The sequence below is a fragment of the Castor canadensis genome, chromosome 1, assembly GCF_047511655.1.
Source record: "Castor canadensis chromosome 1, mCasCan1.hap1v2, whole genome shotgun sequence".
In the NCBI taxonomy this organism is placed as follows: domain Eukaryota; kingdom Metazoa; phylum Chordata; class Mammalia; order Rodentia; family Castoridae; genus Castor; species Castor canadensis.
Window position 1 is genome coordinate 46894515 of NC_133386.1, and position 22888 is coordinate 46917402.

The 22888-nt window shown below is 35.9% G+C and overlaps 1 protein-coding gene across 4 annotated transcripts in view; it reads right to left on the reverse strand.

The window, feature by feature from the left end:
* Window positions 1–439: 439 nt before the first annotated feature.
* Window positions 440–22888, reverse strand: part of Nt5dc1 (5'-nucleotidase domain containing 1) — a 141505-nt gene continuing 119056 nt past the window's right edge. For 3 of the 4 annotated variants that reach the window (XM_074076082.1, XM_074076088.1, XM_074076094.1), the window contains 5 exons: window positions 10547–10665; window positions 8969–9121; window positions 6492–6660; window positions 6158–6361; window positions 440–2158 (listed from right to left, as the gene is read on the reverse strand). In XM_074076082.1, coding sequence (XP_073932183.1) covers window positions 2079–2158; window positions 6158–6361; window positions 6492–6660; window positions 8969–9121; window positions 10547–10665 — 725 coding nt within the window. In that variant the 3' untranslated portion in view covers window positions 440–2078. The remainder of the gene's footprint in view (window positions 2159–6157; window positions 6362–6491; window positions 6661–8968; window positions 9122–10546; window positions 10666–22888) is intronic. The other variant, XM_020176025.2, reaches the window with a different exon arrangement.

A 22888-nucleotide genomic window follows, 5' to 3' on the forward strand; every position in this document is an offset into this window, starting at 1 on the left:
GCTTTCTTACTCCATATAACTTCATTAAAGAAAAAACAACTTTTTTCTAATATTCTTTTTAATTTTTATATTCATTGCTAGATGATTGTTTTTACTCTTCATACCCAATTAGAAACACTGGCACTTTTTGTAAAATAGAAAATGTAAATTTAAAAAGCAGAATTACAGTCTGACAAAAAAACATTCACCACAGTCAGAAATGACATGTTAGAAAGGGGGAAGGAAACTTAAAAATAAACACTAACCTCTTTATAGCATGGAAAAGGCTAGGCAATATTAGATGGGAACTTGGTTTTGGGTTTTTAGGTGGGTACCCATAAATGTAGTACTAGAACTTCTGATTTGAAAGGCCAAAATTTTGGGCTTCTCATTTTTTAAATTAACAGAAGTTTATAAACACTTAAAGATTATTCTTTTTACTTAATAGAATAAACAGGCATAAGGAAAAATAGCTTTATTTTTGAAAGAAATCAAATCTCTACTTTTTAAGAGTATACGTGAGATATTAGCATTCATTTGGCCCTAAGCTTGATTGTGTATGCTCCTTGTAATACTCCAATGACAATCTGGACATCAATTTCAAATACATCACCATAAACTTATTGGTAGACATCAAACAAAGCTACTGGCTTTGAGGGAAAAAAATTTAATAACCTATTACTTGCCCTGAGATACCCATTCCCACAATGTATTTGGGATTTATCTGAACATTTACAAATTTTAACAAAATATTTTTTCATTGCATATGTCAATATGCCAAATTCCTGGTACAATACAAGAAAAATGATACCAGTTTGTTTCCTGTTCCTGTCCATAAGAGCAGCCAGAAACTTACTGCAAACATTAGCTGGACCCAAACATCTTGTAAAAATACTGCTAATATTAATAATATATATCACACAGAACACAATAATCCTGGACATAGTATACCTGTAAAGCCCCTTATAGCATTTTTTCTCAACCTTTTCCTTTCTTTTTAAAAAATCACCCTCCCTTCCCAAGGAGAAAATAATAGCTTAAAAAAATGAAATCTAACAACTCTAAATTAACATTTTCTCTTGTGATAGAAATTAACACTAAGGAATGAGATTTTTTTCTCTTAAGTAGGTTTTAGCTATGGAAGACCACAATCCATTATACTATCTAAGGTTGTTTTGTAACCCAAGAGCCAATTTTTATTCCCCTTGAGAATGTATGTCTTAAAGCTATTCAAAATGAATTAAAGCTATTCGAAATGATTAGAAAAACTAGTGTGTAACAATGGAGGATGAGATTGTTAGCTTCTGGTACTGACTGTTATAAACTCAAAAGAAATCATGTATCTTTATTTCTGTATTTTGGGAAGCACAGAAATAGCTAAAAAGCTAATAGCTTGGAAGAATGATTTAATCTCACTGGATTCAGTGTTCTTAGTGATAAAATGAAAGAATTAGTATAGATCAGTTATTCTCAATTTTAATAAAGGCTGTATAAAAGATACCAATGATCAGCTATATTTATCCAGGGTAATTAAACCAATCTCTGGAATATGTGGTCTAGCCACTGGTTCTCAAACTGGATCAGGATCACCTGTAGGGCTTGTTAAAACACAATGCTGGGCCCCACTCTCAGTTTTTGATTCAGTAGGTTTTGGGTGGGGCTTTCAAATTTGCACTACCAAGTTCTAGGTGATGGTATGTTATTATTAGACCACACTTTGAGAACCACTGGATTAGGCATATGTATACATACATGTATGTGTGTTCATGTATTTTCTCCTAGGTGAATTCTAATCTCAAAACTATTGGTATAGAAAATAACAACAATATTCTTTTTAGTTCTAAGAAACTGAGATGTTAATATAAGGAGTTGTTAACATCAAAATGATTTATATAAAAAAGGAAACCTATGGACAAATACCAATTTCTTATAAATTTTCATTAAAAACTTGTTCATATAAAGAGTCTCACAATATGTTTTGAAAACATTTTTTACAGTGTATTTGTTGCATATATTGTTCTTCATTTTCAGGAAAAATAATTTATTCAGATGTCGTGTCTTGTTATTTGATAAGACCACTGGTGTAATGGAACAAAGGTCTAATGGACCAATGGATAATAGCCAGCTGTTTTTGAATTATTAGAAGAAAATCTTGTAAATTTGTAGTCCAAGGGTAATTCTGGAATGAGAGAAAAACAAAAAAATTTGATCATACTGCAGTTGTCCAAATACTTTTCATAAATATAAATAAATCAAAATTTGATAGTTGAATATTTTAGTTTCATAATTTTAATATGGATGGGTAGCTTCTATGATAAAGAAAATAGATGTATTTCCCTATAAAATTTATAGTAATCTTTAAGTGAAATCACATTTAGAGATACTGAAAATCATCCCAGAACTCTAACTAGTGAGTTTAATTTTAACTCTGCACACCAAAGTTAGCACATAAAATAAGAATATTCATCTGAATTAAAAAAAATTTAAATCTCCCTTACCCTATTAAGGGGTTCATGTAACTGGTGAGTTTAAACTAATAATTTTCATAGCCCAAGAGAGGTTACTAAAAATAATCTTTGAATGCTTAGTAAAATAAGAATTCTTATATGCATAAACAGCATGTTCCTCTATGTGATAAGAATCACACACACACACACACACACACACACACACACACACACACACACACACGACCACAAGGGGAATAAGGACAGAGAACATACAATGCATGTTTTACTGATGGTGGAACACTGTGTTGTCTTGATATAGGCCTCTCAACAATAGCCTTCAGAAACTTCCCCTCCATTTTTTTTCCAAGGAAGTATTAGCCAGAAATAGTATAAGTAAAGCATAATAACATACATTATGACATTCATTCCACATGCAGACATAGGGCAGTGATCTTTATTTTACAAATTTACCAAATTTTATAAGTAAAACATCCTTTAGTAGTACTATTTTAAAACGTTGCTGGCATACTTTATATTAGATGCTACTGAGGATCATGAAGGCTCATCAGTTAATCTTTATGAGAAGAAAAATAGTGCTAGACAATAAGTAGGAACACTGCCTTCCTGATGTCACAGAAAACCAGGATTACTATAATCTGAAAAACATTCAGGATTAGTAAATGTCATAGGTGGTTACTGTTTTGCTAGCTGGAATACATTTTGGGCCATGCATTTTAAAAAAGCACTGTAAAGTAAACTCATAAAGCTGAGTTTTTAAAATTGTTCACTTGGGATCCTATATTTCTGATAAACTACCAAAACGGTACAGGCCAACAGTTGAGCCAATTATCTCTACTTTTCCCCCTTTCTTAAACATTTTCGAACATAAAATGTTGAGGTCTCTGGGTGAGTGTTATTATAAATTTAAAAAGATTATCTTATCAAAATGCTTATAAACTAACAATCATTGTTACACATATGGTTAAATACAGACTTTTATAGTAACTCTAAAAATAGCTTCCGGGTATTTAAATGTGAATGAAATAAGCACATTTAAGGATAATGGTTTTGTAAGAGGCAAAAGGGGAGTATGAGCTTTGCTTTTCCCTTTTTATCTCATTAAAACATAGGATTATTTTGTCTCCCAAGTAACCGAAAAGATCTGATATTGTTAAGAAATCTTGGTGTAAGACAAACTAAGTCAGACAACTGTTGTATTAGAACAATGATTTCCATACTGGAGATTCATGAGACTGGATTTAGCAAGAAGAAAACATTCAAATCTCTGCCATAGGAAAGTCATTGTTGGATGCTATTTGGAAGAAAAAAGAAAGATAAAGAACCAAATTCTTGCTTATCCCAATAGTTTTCTGTATGCTCTGTGTACTAAATACACCATAACATCAATCATATTGTATACATTTGGGGCACAATTAAATGAAGTAAGCCAAATGAATAAATATTCTTACACAGTAAGTTCAATGTAAATAAGATAATATGGACAGAATTGGGACTTTAAAAAAAGACCAGCAGGATAACATTTACATAAGATTCTATCTTTAACCTCTCTAAAGTCATGACCATTACACTGTTTTTCTTCTAACCACCTTTCTTACTTGGGGCTAAGTTACACAGTAAGTATCCAGCAATATAAAACTGTTACCATGGTAACAAATCTGAAGTTCTGTGTGAAGCACGTATTCTTCATAAGAATTACAGGAAAGTGTGCTAGCTCACACTAGTTAACACTTAGAATGTAGAGGAAGTATCTTGAATATCAAAATAAATGATTGGATATGAAAGAACTCTCAGTTTTTCCCCACAAATAGGGACTTGTTTAGCTTTGTTTGAGTAGGGGCAAGTCCTATTTAGTATTTCTTCCTGAGAAAAGCTGGACAGCAGACAAAGGTCCTATCACTTCTTTTTCTTGGGTGCTGTGAAGGAAGTATTTAGAATATGAAAATGGGAGATACACTGAGGTTATGGTTAAAAAGAGAGGATCATTTTCCAGTTCTTTGGAAAAATATTTAAATTCTAGAATATTTTCACTTTTCTTTGACTTTCTTACTATTCATAATCATACCTTGAAAGTTTTTACCTGGGTAATTTATAATAATCCACTGGTTTCCATTATCATATTCTCTCACTAAAAATGAGCTATTTTGAAAGAAAATGGGTAACCTATAAAGGCTGAAAATAATTCTTTAATTCTGGGCTACCCTTGAAATTTACAAAGTTCATTTCTTTAACAGGACAATATTTTATAAAAGGAGGAATTGTATTTAGATTATCTTTAATTTTATATGTGTAAGCATGGAACAAGAAAAAATAAACCACGCTTTTGAAACCAATGAGAACAAGATATTTCAAACAGTAGGTTATATTGACATACTTCATTTGTATGCTGACATATGGATGGTTCTTTTAAAGACTGTATATGTCTCAGGGTCATTGTCATCAACCTACCAATAATTTAAACACATATCTTGTTTTACTTTCTCTCACATCCATTCTGTGAAGGAGGAAATGCAACCTTCCCAATTTAAGGAAGAAGAATTTTCAGTCCCAAAATTCAACTAGACTGTATTCCTAACCTTGAGCTGAAACAACTAGAAAACGTGGACAAAATATAAACATAAGAGTGAAGTTGCTGGAGAGCAGAAGAGGCAATCAGCACTTAAGGACACACAATTCCCAGGAAGGAGAAACTAGTTCTCCTTAGGCATTTGAATTCTAGCTGGTAGCAGGGATAGCTACTGGCAGCAGAAAAATTAGTAGTTCTTGGTATTCTTGTGGGACTGCAGAGACAAAAAATTGAAGGGTTAGTTGTCTAATGTAAAGGAAGGGACTCTGGTTTTCATCGCCAGAGTCAGAAGAGAAACTGGAAACTAAGAATCTACACAGGAAGCATATACCTCTATAAAGCAGGGTAGGCTTTTGAGCATTTTCTTGATACTGTAAAAACAGGGAGAGATTAAGTTCTGGTATGAAAGAGGAAGGGGGCCTAGTGAATACCTCAGACTTGGTGTTACTATATATGTTTCTGAGAACTGAGAATTTATCATTATGAAGTGATTTTTCTCTTATGTTAATAATGGATTTTTTCCTAAATGCTCCATATTAACTCAGCTACTCATGGGAGTCTAATTACAGAAAACTTTATTCCTTCTTGCTACATATTTCATGCCTCCTTTAGCCTCTCTTATGTCTCCCATGATTTTTCTTAGTGCTTCATTCTGGATATTTTCTTTTGATCTATTTTACAGTGCCATAATTTATTTCCCATTGTGTCTTCTGCTATTAAATCCACCCATTACATCCCTAATTTTGACTTTTTAAGTATTTAAATTCTTTTCATAGTTTATAAATCTGTACCAAATTTCTCATTCTTTTCTATATTTGATCATAGTAAACATGGTTATTCTATTACTATGGCCTTATATACTAATGTGCCAGGCTAATTTTCATTATGTGCTTAACATTATATGAATTGCTTTTAGGACAAAAATTTGAAACCTAGAATAATCAGCTCAGTTAATTCGAAGCTGAGCTTTAGTTCCTGTGAAAATGGGGGTTACTTCCCAATTGATCCTTATTATCTTAGGTAAAACCCATCAGGGTCTCAATAGAGATTGAGGTTGTTCATCAAGCCTACCCCTCCTTAGGCAGACCCTCTCTTCCAGTTCTTATCTCATCAGATCCAGGAAGCAACTGAAAGGCTCACTCACTCTCTTTGGTGGCCTCTCTGGAATCAGCAAATACTCTGAGGGGGAAAAGCTGCCCCAAAGCCAGTTTCACCTTACTCCTCCTAAGCAACCTTTCCTGGTAATTCTTCTCTACATTTATCATATTTGAAGACTTTTTTAAAAAGGCCCAGCTTTGGTAGTTGGTTCCTCCAGAAGGACTGGTCTTGATTACCCAGGCTGCCCAATCTGGAAGATATTTCCCAAGAAAAATAAATCAACATCATGGGAAGGTTTCCTTCTTTTAAAGACAAGAATTCTAGTTATAGTCATTACTATCTAGAGGCAGGTAAAGCTGCATAGGTATTTTCCCCCTTACCTGCAATGGCTTCAATACTTGGAATTGCAATAGTGCTGTAAGTACTGATTCTCTTAGAAGACCACGTATGAACCATAGAGTCGGCTGTGTTTTCTTGTCCCGAAATTGAATCAATAAAAAAAGAGCCCCATTTATTAGATAAGGTATTTAGAGGCTTTGCCTTTGGTCTCTGAAACAAGAGAACAGAATAATAATTGTGATTAATAATGAATCTGCAACTAATTAATCTCATATTTTTGAATTCAATAAGTAAATCAAAATAGAAAAATCCTGTAGGAATCTGTAAACAAGCTCTGGGTACCTATTACATTTTTGGAAAGGAAATTACATTCATTATTACTTATTAAGTATCCCTTATCTTGAACTGGAACTGGCTTTTTAAAGGGTTAGTTGGTCATTTTCTAGCTATTCACTGGGAGTACTGAGAGATGAATATATTTTACATCTAGGGATAGCTATAGTCTCTATCACAGATATACTCTTCGTTTAGGGAGTTTCCAAAGGGTGGTGGTTATAATACAGGTATAATTCTAAATAAAACGGTATTTGTTTTCTGACTGAAAAGTATAGAGTTGTCAAATGCAATGGCGTGAAACTTTGGTAAATAATATTGGTCTTGCTTTATGTATTTCTAAGTTAGCTCACAGAAATTTATCTCAGACTATTTTATTATAGTAGTAAATCAAAGTAAAAATCCAGGCTCAGTTTTACCAAAGTGATGACTTTAAGGTGGTAATTACTATGGTTTTATTTGTACTTTATGTACGACTAATGAGGATGGGAGTCTCCTCTCACATTTAAACTTTCCCCTTCAGTCAACTGCCTGATACCTTTTGTCTAATTTCCTGCCAAGTTTTAAATTTCTTCTTATATGCTAGTTATCAACCAATTGTTAGTTTTATAGGGTCGAACCATATTAAATTGTGGTTGTTTACCTGTTTTTGACACATAAAAATAGCAATTTCATAAGGTTCAAGCCAAATGGATGGTGCAAGACTCTTCCCTGTTTTTTGCCCATTAGTGAACAATATTCCAGGCATCTTGAACAAAAATATTTAATATTGATGCAGCCCCGGTTATCAACTTCTCTACTTATTATTGTTCTCTGGGTTGTAACTTGAGAAATCATTTCCCACTGAAGTCACAAAAATCAGAATTATCTTCAGTAAATTTTAAAGATGTATTTTTTACATTTAGGTCTATAATCTCTTCAGAATTTATTTTACATGTAGAATGAGAAAAAGGATAATCTTATTTTTTGTCATATGCTAAGTGGTATTTACTGAATTGTATCCTTTTCTGCTGATTGGTAATGTTCTATCATACCCCATATTTACATGGGAACTTGGAAAGTTATATAGGGGCCTTTGTATTTTTTTGTCTGCATTCATTGAAATTTTTATATAAAGGTTGAACATCTCTTATCTGAAATGCTTAGGGCTAAAAGTATGTTAGATTTTGGGATATTTATATAGACTTTACTGGTTAAGCATCCCTAATCTGAAAATCCCAAACCCAAAATGCTCCAAAATCCCACCCTCCAAAAAAATTGGGTTTCATATTGGTATTCAAAAAAGGTTCAGATTTTGAAGCACTTCAGATTTTTTGGGAATAGGCATGTTAAATCTATACTTTGTGATCCTTAAATTCCAGGTGGACTTGTTTAGAATGAAAATTGCTACAAATGTCTGAGAAATCAAAGTCAAACCTCAGTGAAGCAAATAGTTAATCTCAACAGAATGTAGTTATTTGTTAAGTGTTTTATTTCACAGCATCAGTCTTGAGATGATTGGGCTAATTTGGTTTTTAATTATATTTTGAAAGTGTATTTAGGCTGAATAAAGTAATTAGAAATACAGAATTAAATTATTTTGCATTCAGTCTGTGAACATGCCAAAAAGAAAGTATATTTAATATTCTCCATGCTTGAGATTTAGTTGGAAAAACTAACCTACACTCTTCTGAACAATCACAATGTACAAAGAACTCTCATGTGGTGCTTTCTTTTTAGCTGTCTTGGTAGACTTTCCCTCCTGCTGTAGCAATCAAAGGTATCTGCATTCTGTCCTCTCCACATGGAAGCAGGAGGTGCTGTTTTTGCTGTGTTGCTCTGCCCTTCTCCCTGGAAGTGTTCTGTGCAGAGGAACAATCCTGAACTTACATATTAAAGCAGTCTACTTTTATAAGGTGGGAGATCTAGGTTTATGTCTAAAGATATTTGTGCAAAAATCATGATTGTCTCACTTGCCTTTAAACATAAGGAGAAAAGTACATGATAGGTTTTCATAGATACTAACAAGTTTTAGCTTGAAACATTTGCTAAGGATGAGCCCCATTAACACAATTACTGATTTTAAAACAAACTACAGAAATATGAGGGCATTTAACAAAGATAATTTTGAAGTCAGGTAGTATGAGAATACTTTAGCTTTCAAACATCAAGATTTCTTTCAAGAAAAGAGCTGATGGGCCATTACCTCATATTTCCCTCTCTTCTCCAGAGGCTCTGACTCCTCAGGCTTCTGTCCTTCCTCCCCTCGGAGTTCTTCCAGGATAAGGACTGTCTCCCAGTTACTATAGTGACGGGCGGGAAACACATCTGAATGCATGCTGTCACCAAAGTAAACGACCTATAAGTCAGACAGCAAATTCTGTTTGAGGAATGAAAATTGTGAGAGTGGCAGCCATTTTGTGGAAGATAGAAGAAAATTCTTCAACAGACATCAGAGTATGACAACTAGAAATGGTATGAACATCTTAAACTTACTCGAATAACTTCACAGGTGACCAGTGACTTATCTCACTTGATTTAACTCCATGTTAAGACGTAACAACCCATTTACAGGTAGGAGAAAGGTAGGAGATAAGAAGTTTAATTAATTTCCTAAAGAAGAAGTCACCCTGTGTGTTTACAATTAAACCTGACCCTAGAAAAGCTGGTGAGATACTAGAGACAACTTACTAGAGTGGGTTACGTATTATCAAGAATGAATATCACAGCACTCTCAAAAGAGCTTCTGGGCTCCATCTCAGATATGCTGAAACAGAAAAGATTATGGTGGGGTGTATGAAATCTAGCTTTCTAGATTTCCCTCAGAATTTCCTGGGTATTCCGAGGCAAAGCCTCATTGATCTAGTCTACGCCCTTCAATTTGCAGATGAGAAAATGAGGTTAAGGATGGTATAGGAACTAGAACCTGCAAGTCAAACTCCTTTGTTCACTAAACCCCTCAGGAGTCCTCAGGGGGCTGTGGAATGTAGAAGCCAAGGGAGCAGGGCTTAGTTACCCAATGATCTCTCCTTTCATATTTTACCACTGTCCAACAATAATAATGTGATCAGGATGTCAAAACCAATTGTGTCCCCTTAGGCTCGTCAGTAGTATAATTTTAGTTATTGCTTGTTTTACATAGAATTGTTTTTTGGTCTGGGGGTAGTGGTTCACACCTGTAATCCTGGCTACTCAGTAGGCAAAGAGGGGAGGATTGAGGTTGGAGGCCAGCCCACGCAAAAAGTTTGCCAGACCCTATTATCAACTAATAAAATCTGGGTGTGGTGGCACATGCTTAACATTCTAGCTAGGCAGGGAGCATAAATAGGAGGATCACATGGCATAGGCCAGTCCAGGCATAAATGCAAGACCCTACTGGAAAAATAAATAAAGCAAAGAGGGCTGGGGGCATAGCTCAAGTGGTAGAGCACCTGCCTAGCAAGCATAAAGCCCTGAGTTCAAATCTCACAAACTTTTCTGATGAACTGTGATCAGGAGATCATTCCTCAGGTATTCCATATATGAATCCCAAATAATCCCTACATTTATGGCTCCCTGCTTGGATTTCTTGCTCTTTCCTCTCACAGATAAAGACCAAGTCTATATCAACAAAGAAAAAGCTTATTGAACAAGAAGAGATAAAAGAAGAGATGTGGTAGATAGGCAGAGGGGGACAACTCTTCCTTAGAAAATTAACCTGAATGCATTTACAGCTATGGTTTTAGTTTACAACTTTTTGTATCTGCAAGTGGACATGACGGATTCTGCCTCCATCAGAAAATACCTTGGGTTCAGGTTTGCCAGTCATTTTCTTCAGAAGTTCATAGAGGTGGACAGCATTTCCTTGGGAGTACCAGCCAGGCTTATCCAGAGATGGCAGTGTCTCCTGCTCCTTATCATTCTCTGGAAATACAGTTTGATAGTCATGCACTTTTTAATCAAGTGAATGTGCCCAGTTGGGCAGACTGTACTCGGGGCCTGGCTGCAGCCCATGTACAGAAGGAACCCTGTGAAGAGGGAGTGACCGCCTATTATAAGCACTACACATATCACATAAATATATGTAATTCTCAGAGCGACCCTTTAAATTCGGAAAAATAAGGCTCAGGGAAGTTATTTTTCCTAAAATCTCAAAGCTGGCAAGTGATTTATTCAGTGACCAGATATCTCCTTGGTATCATGTCCTGCTTTTGCATTTGGTTTATTAAGTAAACATAATGGAAAACATTAAGTCCTATCTTTTTGAAATTGGGGATGGGAATGATAATTTTTATCAGTGGTCTAATAAATTCTGGCTTTAACTTTCCACCCTAGGTGTCTCAATTGTTTTATCCTAGTCCTAGGCTAAGGTGTGGAGGGGAAGTAGTAAGAAGATCATCTGATTATAAAGTACAGGTCTGTGAACTGTTAAAAGCTCTCTTCTCCCCGCACATTACTTGCTCCCTTCTCCTGTTACGGTAGGACTAGGGGAAGAGGTAAAGCAACTTTGTCAGTCGGGATCTTGCCCACTATTAAATGCCTTGTACACAGGCCAAGAGCTGAAGATAATCTGCCCATGAGCAAAACAATGAAGACTGAGTAAAGTTTTATGAAAAGGATGCTACACCAACAAAGACTCCTAGTACTTGGGATAGCTTTGGAAACTGCATGGAAAAAAAGAATCCATTTTTTTCCCCACTTTGATTGCATGATTTCAGATTTCAAAAAAGTTGTTCTATTTTTACTTTTTTGGTCCTCTCTGCTATGCCCCTACAAAGGATTCCAATGAGATATAGTCATAAGTTGTATGCAGATGTAGTTTTGTAAGGCCAAGGCTTATATAATCAAAAGGGCCCTCTTTAAGAGAATGAGTACTAAATTAACAATACAAAACTGCCACAGTCCCTGTAGGGAAATGGACAAGTGAGGAATCTTAAAGTTTAAGCTTTATTAGCTTTGCTGTAAATCAACCCTGGAACTGGATAAGCAGGAAACAAAGGGTCTATAAAGAAAGAAGTAAAGTGAGGTGAGCCAGTTATTAAAAAATCCATTTCTGGCAATAATGGTACCTTTCACTAAAATCTAATTTCTACATGAAAAGTCACAATCACTTCAAATCTCTGTTCAGTATACAGCACAAGCCATCTTGAATAGTGTACCAGAAAATTGACAATTCACTAACTAAATGTGGATTATGGCAAATGAAATAGAAAGCAATTTATTATACCTACAAGCAAAATTAGTTAAATATATCACAATATAAGGTACATTTCTACATAACCTCAGGTATTTTGAACAAAGGGCTCTAAAATCACATTTATAGATAATTAAAGCTATATAAAGCAATTTGCAGCTTATGGTCAAGATATAGTTATGCCTATCTTGCTGCCATTCCACCACCCATTTTTATATTCTTCTGCACAATCCAAAAAAACTTCCATTACTGTTGAAAGGAGAGTTGAAAACCAAACCTAACGAAGCCTAACATCAAAACCTAAGAAAATTCAGCAGATTCCTTGGAGAAACACCCTGAAAAGTGATCATTTCTCAGGTCTGCTTGTTCTTAATTATTTAGTACAGAATGTCTTACTGTGCAAATAATGTGGGTTTGATGGTAATTGAAAATAAATAGTTTACAGAAATATTTTTGAAAGACAATTCACATTTGAGATGTAGATACCCGCTTTGCAAGAGACAATGGGAATCTTTCCACTGCTTATTAAAACCAAAATAAAACAAAATTTATAGAATTATAGTTTTCAAATGTTGGGACTCAGAAAAAGATTGAAAAGAAATCAAACTAAACCAAACCAAAACCCTTCATAGAAACTTCATTTCCCCTCCCTGTTTTCCAGCTCCTATACTGGAAGCTACTTGAGGGTACTTAATCCACAAGGGCACCTACAAGGGATCCTGGCAGAACCTCCACAGCTAGGATTCTGTGAGATTCAGAAAATTATTAATTCCAGCAGCAGAGAGCCAACAAGAAGGGTGAAAGCAACAGAGCTAAGGCTGAAGCCGTATAGTTTAGAGGAACAAACTCAGAAAGTTTCAGGCACAATGCTCACAACTCTATATACTTCACCAATTAAATAAGGCACCACATTTCTTTTCACAGTGTACAGAAAATAGTTATATGAATTTCTATTTTCATATAATATTAAGAATGCGCTCTTCAAGAAGTATGAGGTCACTGATTTTAGAAAGTTTATGTAAGAAATATGTACCCAACATTTTCTACATAATCTATAAACACAGCAGAAGAAATAAAGAAGGAAAATGGCGATCAAAGGTCACTATGGTTTATTTCCTCAGTTTTAAAATTCTGGATAATTACAGTGCTCATTTCAGGAAGTGGTTGTATAAATAAATACATGAAGCATATAAAACATGATAAGTGTTTATAAAGTCTTAACTGCTATCCTTTCAATTTATAGGTGAAGAAGCTGATTCCTGGAAAAGTTTGTGTTATAATCAGAGCCAGGTCAAGAACTTTCCTTGTCTCTTTATTCCTCAGAGGACTTTGAATTGGCATAGAAGACAAGAGTAAAGAGATAGCTCCAGAGCCTACCTCTGAATTGAATGTGACTAAAGGTATCACCATGGCCAACAAACAACTATAGCATAAAAGAAAATTTTATCTAGCAACTCTGAAGGCACCCATAAGCTCATAATTTATGCCCTGAAGGGGACTCTAGTCAGCTCCTTTTGATATTTTATAAAATGCCAAAATTCTATACTGTTTACAGTCATCCTTTTAGATCAAAGATAGTTCAGAAATGGATCAAGAAAAGAAGAGGGGCTTCAGAATGCAGTCTGAACTTAACTTTATAAAGTTTACTATTATTTTTATAATCTTGCTCAAACTCATTGACAAAACAGCAGTGTCTTAGGGAAAACATGTATCTGTAGTTTTTTTCTAAAATTAAATTCTGTCACAGTTTAAAGCATTCTTAAGAGCTAGATGAAATGAATTAATGGAAGAAATCTTTCTATGAATATATATTATTTGAACAATTTTCTATGCCAAAGTTTTATTAGAGGTCCAAATTATGTCTTCAGTCTTTTAAGCAAATGAGTAATCAATATTGATATCATAAGGAGAAAAACTCACAGAAGACCAAAGCCTAGACTTGCTCCTAAGGCCTTCAAACTAGTAAAAAATTGCCTTGAAGTTAAGAAGCAAATGAGGTTCTGATACAGAGATGGAAAAGCAATCAGTTAAGGCAAATTGTAAATCATACCAAAACTGTTTTGAAAACTGCAATTTGCTTCTGAATATAACTAGCTAGCTATGTTTTACTATAACAAAGTAAATCTTTTCATTTTTCTTACTGTAAAAACATATTGATAAGGAAAATTTAAAAAACAGTAAAATGTTAGAAAATAAAAGAGTTAAAGTTAGTAGAGACCATACAGTTAAGGCTCTGACAGAGATAAATGAAATCTACCCCAGAAAGCAGAACTTGTGAAGAGTTTTGTGTGCTGGACCAATGGCCTCGGCCTATAGCGACCACTGCCTCCCCCAAACCCTCAAAGTGCTTAGCAATACTACTATATTAATGTTTAAAAAATATTTATGTGATTTTAAAAATAAGTAATACATACATTCACATATTTTTCTAAAGTCTCATTTTTGAACTCGTATCTGCTAGGTGCTCACCTCTTCTGCAAAAGGCAATCATTCTTGCTATCCATATCAAAGCAAATATGAACATTTATTCCTGTCTTCCATTTAAACATGTATTTACTGAAGCATAATCAATATTCAATATTTAAAATATACAGACTGAAGAATTTGGGCACATGTATAAACCTGCTATGGGTTGAATTGTGTTTGTTCCCAAGTTCATAGGTTTAAGTCCTAACCTTCAGTACCTCAGAATGTAACTGTCTGGAATGGGGCCTTTAAAGAGGTGATTAAGTTAAAACAATGCTATTAGGGTAGTCCTAGTTGAATATGGTATCCTCAAATAAGGAAGAGATTAAGACTATGGAGAAAGACTATCATCTACGAATCAAAAACAGAGGTCTCACAAGAAACCAACCTGAGACATTTGGTCTCAGACTTAGTCTCCAGACAGGTAAGAAAATAAACTGCTGTTGTTGAAGCCATCCAGTCTGTGGTATTTTGTTATGATGAATCCTAAGCTAAACTAATACAATACTCATTACCCCTGCTTTTAAATGAAAACGTTAGTGTAATCCATACATAGCTCTAAAAATTGCTATTTTAAAATTTTTATTAGGATGTGTTCATTGTACAGGCAAACTCATTGTGACAATTCCAAATAGGCTTACATCGTACATTGGTTATATCACCCCACCACCTACCCCTTTGACCCCTCCCACCCCACTTAAAGCAATTGCAAGAGGATTCATTGTTCTGTTTTGTACAGGAATATGAAGTCCATCAACCATATTCCCTCACCTTAATCTCCTTTGTTCACTCTTCCTTCTCCCAGAAGTATCCATCCCATTGTACCTATTTTATAGTCCTGTCTTTTGTTATTAATTCCTAAGTCAGTGTTCAAAGGGATTTTTCAATGTATCCCCAGTGTGAGTATGCTTTACTTTGGTCAGTTCAACCCCTTCCATTACTCTCCCTTACTCTACTCCTTCCCTCCCACCCCTCATTATACAACAGTTTTCTTTTTTTTTTTTCTTTTATTCATATGTGAATAAAATGTTTGGGTCATTTCTCTCCCCTTCCCCCTACAACAGCTTTTGATACATATCATTATATCCTCTACCTTCACAGATATAACTTGTTATTTTTAAAACCATTTTACAGATGTCTCTCTTTTTTATAGATGCATTTTATTCTATTATGTATATGTGTCATGCTCTATTAAATAGTCCTCTATTCACAGACATGTAGGCTGTTGTCAATCATCTACTATTATAAGGACAAAGTTATAAACATGATAGGATCCACATAATATGAAAAGATGAAATAGAAACTGAGCTGGAAATGCAAATTATTTGTTTTCTTGTCTCATCTTTTAATTCTAGTATATCTCACAAACTATTTTAGATACTAGGGATACAGCAGTGAACAAGATGCCTCAAGTTCTTGCCTTCAGGATGCTTATATTCTGGTGGCAATCTCTCACTTGTGAGAGGCTACTAAGCAATAAATTATGATCAAAAGCATATTTACAATTTTCTTGATTTCAACATGTATGTCTATATCCACATTTATATATATGTATATACATGAATTTGTCTGACAATCCCTAATTACTTTTATACACTGCTGAATTCTGAGCTAAATAATTTCCCCCTAATTGTACATTTTCAAATACATTTTTTTCTGTTTTTGGAATGAATAGTAAGAAGTTTTTCAGGTAAAATATCTACAAAAATGTTTATTGTGTTGGGGCTATAAAAGAAAAATTATGCCACAAAAGAAAATAGCTTATTAGTAAGCTGGAGCAAATTTAATAGAATAGAAAGATTATCACCCTTCAATACTTTGGTATTCATTCATAATTCTTTAAAAACTAATAGCAATCAATTCCTTCAAAGCCTTTCCCTTTGGCTTGAATGTTTACTTACCTAGCTTGTTTTCATATCTATTATGATGAGAAGTTTATTTTTCATTTTAGGATGACAACTTTCTTGCGAGGTTGCTGGGGACTGAATCCAGGGCCTAACACATACTAGACAAGCACTCTACTGAGCAACATCCCCAGCCCTCAGAATCACAACCTTCAATTAACTGTACACAATAAGACATTACTTAGTTACTAAAAATTGCCTTTGTTGAGGCAGCAATAAGTATGCAGGGTTTTACTCAATGTCTGTTTAGAAATCTTGATATTGTCTCTCAAATTTTAAACTTAACTTGCTACAAAGTCAAACAAATCAACAAGCAAGTTATAGTCAAACATTTGACTGGTACACTGATAAGATTCTGCCTCTTTCATTCAACAATCTTTTAATGTTATTAGTACTGTGCTGGAGGTAGAAAGATTTGTACATGAGCTGCTACTCTGAGAACTCACAGCCCAGTGAGAGAAAGTTCACTAGACAACTTCCCCTTTATAGCCAAGTGAAAGGCACTAAACAATACAGAGGAGGAAGCTGGAGCTGCAGAGAAAGGAAGGTATGGGAAGGAGGCAATATATGTGCTTAAGGCAGGGGCACTGATACAGGAGGGGAAGCATTCCGTGTATATCTTTGCCATTCAAAGTATAATCTTGCAACTAGTAGCATCTGATACACCAGGTAATTTGTTTAGAAATGCAGAATCTATGGCTCCGTTGGGGCCTAATGTATCAGAATACACATTTTAACAAGATCCCTAGGTGATTTCGTATGTACACTAAAGTCGCAGAAACAATGGCATAGACAGAACAGTGGGACAAAACTGCTGAATGAAGAAGAATGAAAGAATCATTTCAGCAGGGGTAGAGTAACAGACACCAATAGGGAAAGACAGACTGAGGAGGATGAAGGCATAATTTAGCAATGAGAATGTGGAATTAGCCTTAGGATGGTATCAGAAGTGGGGAACCAATGAGATTCTATGTGTATGTGATTACATATATTTGTGCCTAACAGTAATAAGTAAAATGTAAAGACGTGCTGGAAAACAAAAGTGACAAATGGATGTCTGTGCTAATAATAAGTACTTGTAGTAAGATGGAGGAGGAGTTGGAAAGACTAGATGCACAGCATAATAAAGACTAAAAGGGTAGAGAAAATGGAGGTTTTTAGCCCTGGCAGTTCAATGGTTAAGTGAGGGTGACAAGGCACTGACAAACAACCAGCGTATTGGTTGAGGTTAGTTTCTAGGTAGAAGCAGAATGCTTACTTACGCCATATAACACTGAGAGGAGCTGTCTGTTTGCAGGGAGAAATACCCTACCAGACTGAGCAGTGGATGTCTTAGCTGGGGAAAGATCTAGGAGTTGGTGATGGACTGAGGGCAGGGGACCAGAGGCAGCATGTTGGATCATGATCCTCACAATGGGTGAGGAGAGTGAGTTGTGAGTCTTGGGGACACGGCAGAGAATAAGGCAGACCGGGCACATCCCCAATGAAATTAAAATCTTGGTGAGGCAGAGATCCTCCCCTTCTCCCCAAATCCTTAGCACGGTGAGGAACAGGGTCACAGAGAGAGTGAAATAAGGAAAGGGTACAGGGAGGAGGCAGATTCTGCCTAGACAAGACTCCTCGTCCCTGCACGATCCTTAAGCGTGGGCAGAGATCATGATGGTGGAGGAGCTGAGCCCCCATCAGCCCAGCACTATGACCTCTTCCCTCATCACCATGACAACCACTGACTTCTGGCTTGTGCATCCTGCCCAGGGACACACTGCGCTCCCGGATTGGCTCGTGGAGCTTTCCTTCCCAGAAAGCTCACTTGCCTTAATTTCATTCCTCTGACTACCCATTTGGAACAAAGACTTAATTTACATATTATTTGAGGTTACAGTAGAGGCCTGGCATGACTACTGTTGCCACCAAGGGTGGTTTGAGGGTTACCAGGGTAGATGGAGGCTGAGAAATCAGGTATGGAGTACTGCGGTTACCCAGGCATGATGTAATATTGTTTCACCTCACACAAGAGGTGACAAGGACAGTGGCAGGGATACACTAGTGACAAACCTGAGAGAACTCAAGGACAAGTTAGATGTGAAGGACAGAGATGACCTGACATCAGAGGATACCTGATATTCATCCTTTTGTTAAGATCTGTGGTTGTAAAAAGTTACTAATGGAATTATGGAACCAGAAAGAAAAGCATGCTAATATTGCGTGTGTGTGTGTACGAATGAGTTGTTATTAGTACTTCAAGTTTCATGCAACTTGAGCTCTGGGGTGTGGAGAGTACAGAAGATAGACATAAGCCTCTGTAGGTCAGAGAAAAATGAAGCAGAAAGATAAATTATTAGCGTAGAGACCTTAGTTAAACCTCCAAAGAGAACTGAAGGACAAGAGAGGAGAGCCACATATGGAAACTGGGGATCATCAACATCAAAGAGAACAGGAGAAGGAAGCCTGCAGAACCTTACATAAAGCTGTCAGAAGTATCTGAGAATCAGAACAAGTAGCAAAATGAGCACAGCAACAGAGTGTAATGAATCAGAGCACTCCCATGCTCTGCTTAATAATAGTTCTGGCAATCGAAAAGGAAACCAATTGTTTTGTGAGTGAACTGTAGAATTCACTGTACCTTTCATTGAAATATTTTAAATCAGAAGCCTAGAGAATTAAAGCTCCAAAGAACCTTAAACTCTCACTTATTAAGTACTTAAACTATGTATCTAAATATGTTTGCAAAGACATGAAAAATCCTTAATTTCTTTTCAGGTTTAATTGCAAAGAATATTATCTGAAACCCTAATAATAGATTATTTCTAAACATTAAAGATTTTATTAGACATGTTTAAAACAATATATAAAATTTTTTTCTATACCAGAATTTATTCATCTTGTCACTATTGAGATTTGGGGGTTGAGTAATTCTTTGTTCTTGGAGGGTGTTTTCCTATACATTACACACTGCTTAGCAGCATCCCTGGCCTCTAACCATGGGATGCTAGCAGTACCTGCCTTCTGAGATGTCACACCAAAGACGTCTCCAGACTGCCAAATTTTCACATAGGGGCAACTGAAATAGTTCATTCCTTATAAGTCTAAACATGTATTCTAGTATCTTCAGTCTTAAAAAAGAATAAAATATGCCCTTGATCCTACATTGTCCTCTAGCTAAAACCTCAGTTCTTTCCCTTTACAGCTAAAATTCTAGAAAGAGGACAGGTGTGGTGGCATACACCTGTAAACCCAGGTATATTTGAGATGGAGGTAGGAGGATGATGGTCAGATCCACAACAGGCAAAAATGATACCCTACCTGAAAAATGAACTAAAAAAAAAAAAAAAGGGCTGGAGTGTGGCTTAAGTAGTAGAACACCTAGCAAGTGAGAGACCATAGAGATCATGAGTTTAATCCCCAGTACCACCAAAAGGAAAAAAAAAAGAAAAGAAAAAAGAAAGAAAGAATAGAAAGAGCTGTATATATTCACTGGTTGTGTACTTCCAATGAACTGTTTAAGACATTGCTACCTGGTTTCTATTCCTTAACCTTATGGGAACTGCTCATGAAGACAATGGAGATTTCTTTCTTCATTTCAAATGACTTTTCAGTAGTATTTGTTCTAGTTGACATTGTCCCCTCTCTTCTCTGGCTTCTCAACACTACTTTCCTATTTAGCCCATTATAATCTGTCTGCTTCTGTATTGCACTCTATCTTCTTTATCATTAATTTTAGCATATGTCAGGGGCTGGTTAGGGATGTTTACATTTTATATTATCTCTACACTTGCTCATGTTTAAGCCCATTGCTTTAAATACCCATCTATAAGCTGATAAAGCCCCAATTCATTTCCCAACCTTAGACTTACTCCCTTGGAATCCAGACTTATTTATATAATCTCTTAACTGATAATGCCAGTTATATAATCCATAGGCATTTCAAAATTACTATGTTGAAAAATGAGTTCTTAATATTTATCCCTCCATTCCACATGACCTTTATCTTTGTATTCTTCCCATGTCTGCAAATGGTATCATCCCATATGCACTTGTTCATTTCAGAAAAAAAAAAATCAACAACATGGAAGTTACTTTTGATTACTCCTTTCTTTTCATCTGCTGCTTTTAAATCACATCAGGTCTAGTGTTTCCTTTTGCATAATGTATTTGAGACAAATCTACTCTGTCTATCTCTTTGCCTCAGACCAAACCACCACAATCTCTCATGTGGGACACAGCAATTGCCTGGTCTTCCTCTTTATCTCCTAGCCAAAGTGATGTCTTAGATTACTCTTTTGCCTTCAAGAAAATAGCTACAGAATGCTTGTTGAAAAAAGTCCAAATCTTTTTCCACAGTCTGGGAAACTGTCTTCCTAACATCAACACCTTGCTACCTGTGATGTGTCAGAATGATATGCTTCTTATCTGTTACTGGAACACAAGACTATTTTCCTGTGGGTCTCTGCATAGGTTGTTCCACTGCCAGGAATACTCTTCTCTAGCTCTTCTCATTACTTGCCCTTCAAGGCTCACCTTGAAAGTCACCTTATTTGACCTTTCTAGACAGGTATTCCCTGGCCAGCTACCCTAAGGTGGCCTCCCTTGTTTATATAGACTTATCATGTTGTTATTATCTTCACAACACAAACTACAGTCAGTAGTTATCCTTTGCACTTGCTCACATGCTTATGTGTTTCCACATCTGTCTGGTTCACTGAGGACCCCTCTTTGCCTGACTCTTGCTGCACTGAACTGAACTTGGATTTCACTATTTACGAGCCCACCACTGAACAATGCTGAGCCTAGCACTGAATCAGGCTATAAATAGCAGAGAGTAGACGTTCAAAGTACATACCATGGCATTACCATGTAAAATAAAAATCACTCTGATTCACATGAAGGGTTTTAAATTTCACTGCAAAACACTGCAGTATGTGGCCATGGGAAAGTAAAGAGAAATGGGTATTACAAATCATTCCAATCTGATCCAGGTCATTTATATAACACCATGTATCTGAATCAGAAGTAAAATAAATCATACAACATTAATTTCAGTGAAGGCTTATATGTGTTAAGCATATTTTATATACATTCATTTTTGGATCATTATGTCTTAAACAAAGCTAGATTTCTATATTGGTCTATAAATTTTTTTAACTACTCTATAAACACTTTTGGGCCTTTGTAACTATTGTGTTTCAATGTCCAATCGATTATTCCAGTACTTATTTTATTTTTACTTTATTGTTGTGCTGGATGGGAGTACACTGTGGCATTTACAAAGGTTCTTACAGTGTATCAAATATATCACACTTGAAGTCACCCCTTCTACCACTCTCCTTCATCTCCCCCTCCCTCGATTCATGGAACAGTTTCAACAGGTATCATTTTTGCATTTACATGCAGGTGTGCACATTTTTTGCATGTATTCACTCTCCTACTTCCTTTCCTCACCCTTACCCCTCCCACTGGTGCCAACCCTCCCCGTTCTGCCCTCCTGTTCTCTGATTTTGCAGAAAAGAAAAGAGAAAAAGAAAAACATGACATTTTTGCTAGTTTGAGATAAAGATGGCTAGATGTTTATCTCGTAAGAGAACTTCTGAATGAAAGTTCTCTTCTAAATGTTAATATGTTACTGGGTATTATAGTTTGGACAGGAAATGTCCCCCAAAGGTTCATGTGTTGAAGGTCTGAGCCCCACCATTTGGTGCTATTGGTAGGTGGTGGGCCTTTAGGAGGAGGGGTGTAGTTGGAGGAATCAGGTCATTGAGGCACGCACTTGAAAGGTATATTGGGACCCCACTTTTCCCTGCCTCTCTGCTTGGCCACCATGAGGTGAGCAGCTTAGTTTCACCTCATGAAGCTCTTTCTGCCAAGATGTTCTGCTTTGCCATAGGCCCAAAGTGATGGGGCATACTGACCATGGATTGTCTTAAGTTGTTTATCTCAGCTATTCTGTCATACAATGGAAAGCTGACTCACACACTGGGCTTATTTGACATCTACTTAAACATAAATAAAAGGCATGATGACAGGTAAACTTACTCTTTCATTCCCCCAAACCTGCAACTCCTTTCTTTCAGAGTAAGCTCTGCTTTTCATTAATTGAGACATAACTTCAAGAAGCTTTCAGAGAGCATTTACCATGAGTATCACTTTGCTGTTATCATTCTTTTCAATTGCAAAATTTGTTTATTCTTTTCATTCAACCTCCTTCATCAGCCTCTTTTCTTTCAAGTGTGACTTTTTTTTTGAGGTACTAGGGTTTGAACAAAGGGTGTTGTACTTGCTAGGCAAGTGCGCTTACCATTTGAGCAATGTCCCCACCCTTTTTTGCATTAGTTACTTTTTTAGGTAGTGTTTCATTGGGATCCTCCTACCTATGGCCTCCTGTACCACCATGGGTGTTTTATTGATTGAAATGGAGTTTTGCTAACTTTTTGCCCAGGCTGGCCTTGAATCTCAATTCTAAGTAGCTGGGATTATAGCCAATAGTCACCGTACTTGATTTGTGTGTGACAATTTTAACTAGCCTTCTTTGTAGGCCTTGCTTATTCCCCAGAGAGAAATTGTTTTTTTTGTTGTGATTATTGTTATG